General features: G+C 33.6%; 2 protein-coding genes across 2 annotated transcripts; one reads left to right on the top strand and one right to left on the bottom strand.

The window, feature by feature from the left end:
• Positions 1-1,145: 1,145 nt before the first annotated feature.
• On the top strand, positions 1,146-5,899 carry LOC126674009 (uncharacterized). Its single transcript, XM_050368359.2, has 6 exons — positions 1,146-1,782; positions 1,924-2,135; positions 3,883-4,156; positions 4,240-4,325; positions 4,406-4,497; positions 5,076-5,899. The coding sequence occupies exons 1-6, from the start codon at positions 1,441-1,443 to the stop codon at positions 5,306-5,308; spliced, it is 1,239 nt and encodes a 412-aa protein (XP_050224316.1). The 5' UTR covers positions 1,146-1,440; the 3' UTR covers positions 5,309-5,899.
• Positions 5,900-6,669: 770 nt separating this feature from the next.
• Positions 6,670-9,778, bottom strand: LOC126671841 (putative glutamine amidotransferase GAT1_2.1). Its single transcript, XM_050365645.2, has 4 exons — positions 9,476-9,778; positions 8,016-8,749; positions 7,713-7,919; positions 6,670-7,097 (listed from the first exon to the last, which is right to left on the bottom strand). The coding sequence occupies exons 1-4, from the start codon at positions 9,573-9,575 to the stop codon at positions 6,843-6,845; spliced, it is 1,296 nt and encodes a 431-aa protein (XP_050221602.1). The 5' UTR covers positions 9,576-9,778; the 3' UTR covers positions 6,670-6,842.
• Positions 9,779-13,175: the final 3,397 nt, after the last annotated feature.

Below are 13,175 nucleotides of genomic sequence, written 5' to 3'. Positions count from 1 at the left end.
AGAAAAAGTGCAAGGTGGGGGTTTTTTAAGAAATTAAGCCTATAAAAATTAATGATTTTAAAAATATAAAGATAAAAATCTGAAAAATTTAAAAACTTTGAACGATTAAACTTGAGAAGGAAAGTCAATTAATTGTCTTGAGACAATAAGAAAAGAAAAAGACAACGTCCTTTCTTTCTCTTTTCAAAATCCACCGCACACGTGTAACAAAATCAGAGACTGATACGTGTCAACAGATTCTCTCACTCCTCTCCCTCACTCACTCCATTAATCACCAAACCCAAATCCCAAATCCAAAAATCCCTCCAATCAAAACCCATCTTTAAGATATTTTATTTTATTTTAACCAAATTTAGCTAATTCCCCTCTAATTATGCAATTCCCAACTACAATATTACCCCCACATCCTCCATTTTTAACACTCTTCACCCCTATAAAGTAATTGAAAGTTTACCCTTCATTTTTTTTAACGTTCATTCATTCTTCATTAAAATTAAATTTGTTAATAATATCAAAAAGAATTATACTTTTAGAAAATAAAATTATTTTTATCAATACTTTCTAACAATACATAAATAAAATATTACCAAATAAAATATGATAGAGAACCTAAAATTTATTTTCGACCCGAACTCTTTATACATATTTTCTCTGTCTTAATTTGAACGAATACATTAATTATATAAATAATCAAATTGACTAAAATCTACTATTTTTAAAGATTTCATAAATTGATGACTTGTTTTTTTTGTTGGTGCATTTTATATTAGTATTAAATATGACATTTGTTTTATATTAAAATACGAAGTAATTAATATATTTTAGGATAATTACGTACATTTATTATAGTTAATTTTTTTAAAAAATTAAACATGATCTATAATTTGAAACACCGAAAATAATAAAGTGACCTACCACATCGGGATGGACCCCATTGTAATAACAAATTATTAAAAATCCATTAATTACATGGGCAAAACCGTCATTTCAAAAAACAAAGATGGGTGTGAGGCAATTCGTGTCAAATATGGCTACCCCTTCATTAAAACCAAAATATTTTATCCATTTTTAATATTATTATTATTATTATTATTTTCTCCTGTCTTAAAGTACCAATAATTTTGGTACTATCTTATTTTATTTTACTAAAATAATTATCATTATTTCTTCCTTCTCTCTGCTCTGCCTCTGTCTTCTAAAAAAAAAACCCATCCATTTTTACACACAAAAGCCCTCCTTTTTTTGCCCATCTCTCCTTTGTTTTTCCCTCATTAAATTTATTTACCATTTTGCCCCTCACTGAGATTAGATCCGTCTTCTCCATTTTCAGGGTTTTATAACTCTCTCCGATCTCATAACGAAGTTTTTTTAACTTGCATTTCGTTGACTTTTCACCATTAAAACGCTGCGTTTCGCAGGATTATATAGTTCTTTTTAGAGATGTTAGGTACCGGATTGCAATTTAGCGGCCGCGGTCGTACCGGAGATGACCGGTTTTATCGGTCAGGTAACGGACGGAGAAGCTTTAATAATCATCATTATAAGAATCAGCATAATGATCAACTCCGTCGAGCTCAGAGCGATGTCACGCCGGCGACGGTGGCGACTCAATCGCCGACGAGAGTTGAGAAATCTGAAAAATCGGCGTTTTTGGATAGAGAGGCGGGAAACTTGACCGATTCTGCTAAACCGGTTGTTGAACCGGTGGTTTCTCCGTTGAGTAATTTAGAACGGTTTTTAGAGTCGATTACACCTTCGGTTCCGGCTCAGTATCTGTCTAAGGTTTATTTCTTTTTTTATTTTTGAACTTATAACGGTAACAAAATTAAAGATTAAATTGAAAAAAAAAATTGGTTTACATGAATTTGATTATAATTTTTTAAATTGATTTTAATTGGTTTTATTTTGGTGTTGTTGTTGCAGACTACAGTGCGGGGATGGAGAACTTGTGATGTGGAATATCAGCCGTATTTTGAATTAAGTGATTTATGGGATTCTTTTAAAGAATGGAGTGCTTATGGTGCTGGTGTGCCTGTTATTTTGAATGACAGTGATTCTGTTGTTCAGTATTATGTTCCTTATCTATCTGGTATTCAAATTTATGGGGAGTCTATGAAAACTTGTGTTAAGTCCAGGTAAATTATTTAGAGTTAGATAGTATTATTGTTAAATTTTTGTTTTTGTTTAACGTGTTTTGTACTGTTGATTATTTATTTTCCTTTTAGCTCACTTCATTTGACATGTTTGCAGAATTATTTGACATGTTTGCAAAATTATGCATTTTCGTGTCCTTTTCAATTCGGAATTGGTATATGCAGAAAGAAAAGCATAGGCATTAGTGTGACATGGAAACCTTTATGCCTTTGTTCATGATGTCGTGGTATTTGATGCGATAACGTTTTCATGATTATTTTCTGTAAAATGCTTGATTATGTTTGCTTTTAACAATATCCTGGCTCTCAAAAGTTATGTTCTTGCTTTGTTTGTTGTTCTTTATAAGCTTTTATGAAGATAATAAGTACATTATAACTAACTGAGACTATATTTTCTTTTCTTTTAGTCATAACCATTGTTGTTAAACATCGGATATTTTAACATGTCTTTGTTAATCATTTTTCTCGTGAACGTGTGCAATTGATGCTATCTTTTCTTCTAAAATATAGCTGTATTGCATTCGTTATATATAATTATGACACTTTGTTTGGGATGTCACCGATTTTGTGATATGGAACATAATTGTCACTTTAAGATGGATAAATATTCTTTGCATGCATTTAAAGCTATCTTTCTTCCTAAATATAGCTTTTCTGCATTTTATTTAGGATTAATACACTTGGTTTGAGTCGTCAACGATCCTGAGACATGGAACATAATTATGATTTTAGCTGATGCCATAAGTCATAATAGATATAGTATATTTTATAGTAAATGAGGTTTATTCAGGGAGGATCTTTCTGGGTTTCTTTACCTCCATTATTTTTACTTGATTATATTTTTTAATTGTCATTGAATTTGCTGGTTGGTCTGCGATTTCTTTTTAATTGATGACATTCAGTGTTTACCTTGATTCTATTTAAAGGCGTTACACCCTAAAATAACGCTGTGGTGAATTAAGAATATTATTAGTTCCACTCTCAATTCTGTGAGATATTGGTTGAAGAAAACTACGCGGTACCAGCCTAATTTGGTTAGGGTAGTTTTTTAATCAAGAAATTATATATATTTTATGTGCAAGTTCACGCTTCAATTTTGGAATTAATTTCAAGCACATCGTATTTCTATTTTGTAGATTGGAGTCTTAGTGTTCAGTTCCTCTTTTCTTTCCTTTCACCATATAAAAATATCTCAAGCACATTATAAAAAGCCATGTGTCTTACTGACGACTCTGCGGCGGATGGATCTTTAAGTTGTTGAATCATACCTCAAAATGATTTTGATGCCTTCTCCAATAATAGGCTCCATAGTACTGCATGTGCTGATGGTTTACAGAAAGTTTGCTTCCTACTACTTAAATGGCTGAGCAGTGTATTTAGCAATTAATTTGACGAGGCTCCTTTGTACATAATAATATTGGGATCAGATGGGCAACTTCAATGCCCCACCTTCTCTCCCTCTTTAGAATATCAATCTCACATCGTCTATGTTGATGGAAGTTTGCTTTTAGATGGTTTGCCTCTTTATATTGTGCCCTCATTTTTAAAAATATTACAGAGGGGTGTACATTGCATGTTTGTATATCTATATTCTTTGTATTAAGTATTTGGTTATATTCCTCCTGTTAGACGTGTGATTAGTTCTTACTTGGTTATTTTCCTCTTTTTATACCTGTAAGTAGTTCTTAAACTGTCTTGATGTAGAATTTGAATGTTATAATTGTGGCAGGAGACACGAGGACAGTGATAGTGATTTTAGAGATTCAAGTAGTGATGGTAGTAGTGACTGTGAACCTGAAAGAGGACTGAAGGGCTCAAGAGAACAGTGGAATCATCACCATTTAAGAAATGAAGTTCCTGTACGAATGAATGGATTATCACTTAGAGATCATCAGGAAGACTTCTCTAGTGATGATGGCGAATCTAATAGTTCTGAAGGTTGTTTGCTGTTTGAGTATCTTGAAAGAGACCTTCCGTACAGCCGGGAGCCATTGGCTGACAAGGTGATTTATTCTTCCTTTTTAACATGTTTTCTTCCTTGACTTCTCTCTGTTTCCCCTTTTTCTGAAAACTTTTTGTGTCGCAGATTTCAGATCTCGCATTACGTTTCCCTGGTTTGAAGACACTAAGAAGCTATGATCTACTTCCGTCAAGCTGGATTTCTTTGGCCTGGTATTCATCTTTCAGTGCTCTATTTTGTTACTATATTTTAGTACTCATTTATGAATTATTGGTTTGCCGGAAATTTGTAGGTATCCAATTTACAGGATACCAACAGGACCTACGCTAAAAGACCTGGAAGCCTGCTTTCTGACATATCATTCTCTTCACACACCTTTGGGAGGTAATAAGCTTATTCTTTTCATGGATAGCAGCTGTGTACTTGTATACCTTGCTTTTTCTGTATTGGAGGAAAACAAAATTTTTTATTGCTTAGTTGTTGCAGTACTTTTCATATTCAAGTGTAGTCACACCAGCATAGATAAAGTTGCAGGACATGGAAGAACTAATGAATAATATTACTTATGATGACCCTCCACCCGCAGCTGTAAAAGTAGTATCACCTGGATATGAATAAGTTTCTTGGATCGCGTGCAGAAGTTGATTAGTAGTTAATATTGAACTTGATATGGTATCAGCTCAAACTAGCTGGCATTTTTGCATATTCTGATTTTTCTTAGCAAGTTCTTATCATTTTATTCTGTTAGTCTCTTTCTGCAAGTTCTTATGATTTTAAATATGAAGATGGTCCATCATAGCCTGGTCCCTTGCTGAATTTGACTAAACGGTCGAGAAATGTTATCAAATCTTCCGAGTGTGGACCAATATTATTTTGAAATAATTAATAGTAACTACGGAACATTCTCCTTGAACTAGTGTTAATTTCGCTTCATTTGACTTATCATACTTAATCTCTTGCAGGTGCACAAACTGCTCAATCTCCAGTTCTAACATATCCCAGCGAGATGGATGGGGTGCCTAAATTGTCGTTGCCTGTTTTTGGACTTGCATCATACAAGTTCAAGGCACCGTTGTGGACACCTAGTGGCGGAAGTGAACGACAATTGGCATATTCTCTTTTACAGGCGGCGGACAACTGGTTGAGATTGATTCAGGTGAATCATCCAGATTTCGTGTTTTTCTGCCGTAGGTGATACAAAGATACGGATACCACACTCCTTCCATTCATCATAGAAGCTAGAAAAGCCAAATGCACTTGGTACATGAAAGAATTGTGTGAGCTAAAATTAATCCCTTATTTTATGGAAAGCAAACATGTCGAGTCAGGTGCATGTTTGATTTTGGCTATTTAGGATAGTTTTTTATTAGAGAAAAATTAAAAACATAAAAAAAAAATTGTAAAAAAAAAAGAAAAAAATAGAAAGAAAACTTAAGAATGGAAGGAGCGTAACAAGTCTTTAGCAAACATGAATAGAGAAAACACAGTTAGGATAAGCTGCCGAATGGAGAGCTGAAGGAGCGGGTTCAGGTTACTTTCAGTGAAGCTTGGGGTTGTCCCTTGAGATTTTGTAATGAAAAACCAGGCACGTTTTTTATGCCCTGCCGATCTGTGTTAGCATGTAATATGTTTCTCAACGTTTTTAAGGGGATTTTGATAGGAAGTTTGTGTTTTAAAGTTTGCAGTTGCCCCGATTATGTATTTTAACGCTAATTCGTATGTTTATCATACAAGTAATCTATTAAAAAAGGATGCTATGATAAATCAACTGATTGATTAGGTTAAAGATCTGTCTGATTGTTTATACTCATTATATTGTCATGGGATTACAGTTATGTCATGCATTTCAGCAAGCAGTTTTGGCTTCAAGTAATAGATTTCGTGTTATTCCATGTGTGCTGGAGTAATTTTCTTTGGCACTCCTTCAATTTTAGTCTCTCTTATAGTTTCTAAATTTTAGTCTTATATTTTTTTGTTTACTTCTATTTTGTCTCTCTATTGTCTGTTTGTTTTTTAAGATTTAATGGTTTGATATTCAGTTGGAGTCTTGCTTGGACCAGCTAATATGCGGTCGTGTCACGTTATTAGATTTTAATGGAATTTTTTTCGATTATATTAGGGATAATAAATATAATATAAAAATTAGAAAAAATATAAAATAATATGAATTAAAATTAAAAAACAAGGCTAAATAAATTGGAATTGAAATTGATATTGGCCCCTTCGATGCCTAGTTTTGAGCAGTGGATAGTATTTGGAAGTGTGAAGATAGGATAGCAACAGCTGAGTGTAAGGTCTGGGTCTGATGACATGAGTTTGTGTTTTTTTTTTTCACTGAGATATCATATGGTCAGCGGGATTAGATGTTTGTGCTAGTTGTGCTGAGACCAAAATCGAACCCGAGACGTTAAGTGTGCATTTGAAGAGCCTATCCGCTCGGACTATAACATGAGTTACGTATATCACATTACCCGAATTTAGAATCTGAAGTTGTCTATATTTTGGCTAGTATCCTGGAATTGCCGAATTATTATAATCAACCTTATACAATCAAGATGGGCAATTTTCATCATAACTGTTAATTTTCTTTTCATTAGTTGACAAGTGACAACTTCTTATTGATAAAATAAAGAAAAACGGCTGCTCACCGGAAACATAACGAGTTTATATTTTCTATTTCACACTTACAGATCATGGTACAGCCGAGTAGAACTCAGAGCTTCTTCTACTCAGAGCTCTTCTTCGTCTACTCGGCAGTCTTGAATCTTACTCTCCAAAGCTTCGGAACATATACTTTGCATCATTTGATAGAAAGAAATGAGATCAGATAACTGTCCAATTGACATTTTCCCCATTATAAACCTTGCAGCTCTCTCCCTCTCTTCATTCATCTTTAACTTTTCCTTGTATACTGAAGCATTTCTCACCGTTGCGCCCATCTGCTTTAGCCTGTTCTCTTGCTGCAAGCTTAATGCCGTATTTGCCTGCATTCATTAACATTTAAATTCCAAGCGTTATTCGAATCCAACGGCTATTCAAAATGTTGTTTAGTTGTTCCGGAATCGCTCCTAGCTTCTCAAAGTCGAGCACATTATGGGAATGTTTGGTTTAGTTGTTTGTTATTGCGAACTGTTGGAGCTGTTAGTTAAAATCCAACGGCTGATAACTCTTCTTCCAATAGCTCCATTTTTAAAGCTTTTTATTTAACTGTCAATATTCCCCGACTTCTAAACCAAACATCATAATAGCCTTTTCCCCTATTTTGTGACACAGAGGCTACTTTCATCTCGTTGCAAAGGAATAATTTTATCATTATGACCGGTGACGGAAGTAGGGGAAGGCATGAGAGGGTCTTGCCTCCCCCCAACTTCCAAAAATTGTCGTAGTATAGAAAATTAATATAATTTTATGAAATGACCCTCCACAATTTAGTAAAATTACTCCCCCACATATAAAGCATATTGCGATTTGACCCTCTTAATATTCACTAACTATGACAATATAACTCACTCTTAATCTACAATTCTAATGCGCAGTCGAAAATCTCAAGACTTTTCAGGATTAAATTGCTAATCCCACACATACTATAAATTATATACCTCGAGAAATTCTGCTCCAATTCGAAGTTCAGGTTCTTGACCCAAAGGGCTTCCTCTTCCAGAGTTGTACATGTTTCTTGCAACTGAAAAACTTTTGACAATCGTCTTTCTCTTCATCTCCAGTTCCTGATTGAGTTTCGGAGCTTTCGGCTTGCTAGTTGAGCTACTAAGCCGTTTCTCATATGCAATTACAGCTTTCACAAATTCCTGCACAGTAAAAAACCTTCTCATTTCAGTTCAAGAAAGTGTACAAATTGTTACATTACTTGAACGCCATCAAAGCAATAAGAAAACCGTGTTTACTTTGTATGCAGCCGGGCAACCCGGGTAATCAAATTCATCTGAATCATGGTGTCGCATCCTCTCCGGATGAAACTGGAGACCCATGATAAACTTCCCCTCTTCAGGATTATACGCGTCGGGATCATAAAACCCTTCAATCAAACCATCAGGAGCAAAAGCCATCGGCACAAATCTTTGAGCCAATCTCTTAACACCCTGATGATGATAGCTATTAACCATGATTTCCATTTTACTTTCTTCCAATGAATCTTTAAACCAGTGATGCAAAGGCGTGTTCTCCACAACCTTCACCCCGTGTCGGTGCCCATCATAATCGTCATAGTTAATATGAGTAACTCCTTCGTGATCTTCAGGTATTTTCTTGGAAAGTTCTTTCTCTACATCTTGGTACAATATACCGCCGCAGGCTACATTTAGGACTTGCGACCCTCTGCAGATTCCTAAGTACGGTATATTTCGTTCAAGGCATAATTTCGCAAGTCTCAGTTCAATTGTGTCCTTTTCTCTGTCGATGGCAGTATCGCTTGCGTGTACTTTCTTGATTTCGTCGAGTTCTTCCTGCGAAATACCTGAAAGTTCTGCATCATAAAGCGACGGATCTATATCTTCACCTTCACATAAGAGAACTCCGTGGATAGGCTCGAAGCTTTCGAGTAGCATGTGAACTCCACTTACTCTAGGAACTATCACTGGCACTGCTCCATAGCTGACTATAAGATCTAAGTGAAATTCCCCTGTTCATTGAATTGGAAACAGGTAAAAAAAGAAATCAATTTTTTTCCGTTTTTATCTATTTCTTTTTGTTAAAAGATTAAATTTAGCAAAAATGACATCAATTTGCATATATAATTACTATGAAGAATGCCATCATTTTTTTTATCAGTCTCTAAAATAGACAAATCCATTTCCATTTTCATTTCCATTACCGTTCCCCGGTCTGAACTAGCTACCACCGGTGGCGGAATCAGGATTTTTTTCCGGTCCGGATTCAATTTTTAATTCACTAGCGTCCGGTTGTCCCCTTAATATTCGGCATTATTACCACCCTCCCGACCGCCAGTCACCTCTTGTTTCCGATTGTTCACCTATACTTTTCCATATTAATACTATTTTTTTCCATAATTGTCTCATTCTCTCAGTTTTCCTCATCCCTTCATTTTTTAAATCTCGCCACTACATATCCAATTCCCATTCAATTTTTAAATCAAGTATAAGGCCTATATTTCACATAATTTAACAAATTATATGACTAAATTCAAACAAAATTCTTTTCACTACAATATCTCACCATATGAATAAGCTTGCATGCAGACACCAAATAAACCATATAATAAATTAAATTACAACCGGATCATATCACATATATAACCATATTAAACACGAAAAATTGCATGATTCATCAAGAAAATACGGTGCATGCAGAAAAAATATACGGTGACAGAGAAGGAACAGAAACGAACCGACAAAATCAACAAACTTGTTCTTGCGAAGGGTTCTCCGGGAGACGATAAGAACCCTGGGAAGAATCATTGAAAGATCTGAGTTATTATTATGAGCCATTAATCTGAAGGTTATAAATACTAATGAGAAAAAAAGGAAAGAAAAAAAGTTGAATTGTGATTGAGAATAATTTAATGAGATATGAAATGAAAGAATCGAAAGAGATAGCGGTGTGATTTCTTGATTTTAGTTAAGAAGAAAGCTGAGATTTATACGAGATCAGCACCAATACTGGCCGCCGCGTATTGACACATGTTTGGTTTTCTCATTATTGTTTAGTTTAAATGTCAATTTTAATATAGACATAAATTTAAAAGTTTTAGATATAATTTATGTTAAAATAACTAAAATAGTTAGTCACTCGTGATTAGAAAGCGGCTGTTTGCTCCAGTGTTTTAAATATCGGATCGGTCGGTTCTACTGGTTCAATTACCGGCTAGCAGTCCAGTTTTTTAAGTCTTTAGAATTCGGTCTAACCAATTTTGACTGAATTAAACCGCTCAAACCGGGCAAAACCGGTGAATTCGAACCGGATTGGATAGGCAGGTTGGAGCCACATATCTATTTTTAAAAGTTATTTAAATTAAACTTTTATTTTTCTTGTTTCTTTCCTTTTATGATATTTTTATACTAAAATTAATTAAAGTATGCAATATTTTTTTGACTTATTTAACATTTGGCAATAAATCGTAATGAATTATTTAATTACTAATTGAGTTAAGAGTGACAAATTTACAACAATAAATCAAATCAGTTGTTTGTTTCCATTTTAATTAGAACTATTATCTAATTCAAATATAAAATTGAATATTGTAGTCTTGATAATATAATTATATTTTAATTTTATTAGCTTAATTAATTAAAACTTCAAAGGGTATAATATTTATTTTATCTAGCATTTGGTAATAAATCATGGTAAATATTTTTAATTACTAATTGAGTTAAAAATGACTTATAGTATTTAAATCAAATTAGTTGTTTATTTTCATGTTGATTAGAGATAATTATATTTTCAAAACCAAATGTTTGCAAGTTTTATCAGTTTGGGTTAATTCCAATAGAATACCAAACGTTTGCGAGTTTTATCAGTTATAACCAAATCTTTCAACATGGGCTAGTTTAGCTCATTTTGAGATATGTGAAACATTTTCTAGCCATTCGTGGATCAAACCAAAAAATTTGTCAATTGGCTAAATTAGCCGATTTTGAATGATATGTGATATTTGAAACCTTTTTGTAAAACTACGTACTTTTGTGACATCAATCATTGATGTACGACGTGTCAATTGTCGGAATCTTGACATGATACGTATTATATTTAAGGCAAAATAATTGAAATCAAAGTGATATAGACCACGGGTTAAGAAATTTTATGAAAATTGAAAGGTTATATGATAAGCAAAACATTGAAACAAAATAAAATTACATCACTCAACCATTTGATCATTGACGGAATTGAATTTTGTAAATTTTTAAGGTGAAATGAATATGTATGAATCACATATGAAGTGGCATAATGAGTGTGCAAATTAAGAATAATTTGAGATCGTTTTTCGAGATGTTTTAAGGATAGTGAGCAAATGTTGTCTATACAATGACAATGTTTAATAAAACAATGATCTCTCTCAATTGAACTGTTTGATCGAGACGAAACTTGACGGAGGCCTTCCGAAGAGGTAAATCTATAAACTGACCGTTGGGATTTTGAATTCGCCAATTTTTGAGTAGTGTGTGAACGCACATAGTAGGTTTGCGAACGGACACCCTGAAAAAGAAGGGTGTGCGAATGCACACTCCAAGTGTGCGAACGCACACTTGCTAAGTCGACTACAGGGCCTATAAAAAGGCCCTGTACGTGAAAAAAACAGGAAAATTCATTTCCCTTTTGTTACAAACATCCAAAAACCCTAAACCTTCATCTCTAACCCTAATTTTTTGTTCTGACTCCAATTTCTTTGATAATCCAAATGTATGCGAGGTACGAATCACGGATTTGGATATATTATTTATAAAATAGTTTATAATTGATTAAATTACGTTAACCGTATCGAAGCGATCGAATTCCTGCCGGTTTAACGTTTATGTTGCAGATTTGAGTTGAATAATTGTTGATTTAGTGTTTTAAATGTTTTGGAGTTAAAAATTAGCGTTAGAGCAGCTCGGGATTGAGTCCTGATGCTGTAACGCACAACACTAGTTGTGCGAACGCACAACTTATGTTGTTTGGACGCACAACCATTTTGTCACACGGGACAAGGGCGTTTCGCCCTAACTTGAACCCGACATCCAAAATAACTTAACCGGACTTGAAAAACGTAGTTGTGGACGTTCGAAAGGTTCAATCAAATATTGATACAAATTATAATTGGTTTATAAAATGAATTGACATTTGATTTAACTTATAAGTGTTTTCTCAAAACGAGAAGTATAACTTAACAAAGTTATACGATTTTGATAAACATAAGAGATAAGAAGAGTTTTATAGTTAGTCGTAGTCCGACATTAAAAAAATTGATATTTAGATACGACTAGTCTGAGATTTCAAATGCAAGAAGTTAAAGAAGCAAATAATTGGATAGACAAGTTGTGAGTACACTCTATTGCTTTTCAATATTCATAAAGCCAAGTATTTTCATATATTAATGGCTATATGAATTGTTAAGTTATATGTATTATGTTTTGAAAATGTAAATGCTTTATGGTTATATGATTGGATGTACGTTATAAGATGTGTTATGTTTGATATGATCTGAGAAAGGATCAAAATAACAAATGAAAGAGGGTACTAATGTACACCCAATAATAAGTATTGATACGAGGTAACTCGGCGACTGTCTTTCAGGACCTGTATTAGTAATAACACCTCTAGATATGAGGTAACTCGGTAAGTATCTCTTGGGACCTGTATCTCACTAGTAACTCGGTAGAAATTTTCGGGATTGGTGTAATAATATGAGAGCAATATGTATGATACAAATAGTATATATACATCGGTTGGCTTTGCTATCGATGTCAGACGTGTATGATACATCAATTGGCTTCGCTATCAATGTCATCAGTTGACTTTGCTATCGATGTCAGGCGTTCAAGTTACATCGATTGGCTTTGCTATCGATGTCAGACGAGTGAGGTTAAAGGGTTATGAATATGAAATAAAAGCTATAGAATCTGTAAAGATGTGATTGTTTGTTTTGCAAAATATTTTATTTAAATATTTCAAAAGGTATATGTTATAGTGAGTTCAAAAGATAGAGAATTATAAGTATGTTTGTAAAAGATTATATTTTACATAAAGAGGTTTTATTTTTACTTTTTATGTAATATTTATTAGTGATATTGTGAACACGTTCAGTTTTGACTGAACCCGTTGTTCATCCAATTTTTAAGGAAAAAGGCAGGTTAATTTGAGGAAAGCTTTCGAAGTTTATTTCTCAGAAGTTAATTTGTACAAGATATGAAAAGAAGTTTTTATATTCTAAAAGTCTGCAGTAGTCTAGTAGTTGTATAAATGTTTATGCATTTTAACTCTGATGTTTTATAATGGGGTCATATGTTATACAAATATAAGTATTGTTTAAAAGCAAAAAATTTGTAAATGTTTATAGGCTTGCTACGAATTTCGGAGCAACCACTCTCATTTTTTAGCCGGCCTCGGCTCGA

Source organism: Mercurialis annua, linkage group LG3 (genome assembly GCF_937616625.2).
Source record: "Mercurialis annua linkage group LG3, ddMerAnnu1.2, whole genome shotgun sequence".
NCBI lineage: Eukaryota > Viridiplantae > Streptophyta > Magnoliopsida > Malpighiales > Euphorbiaceae > Mercurialis > Mercurialis annua.
Note: the sequence above shows the minus strand (reverse complement) of the source record. Positions and strands in the feature narration are given on the sequence as shown.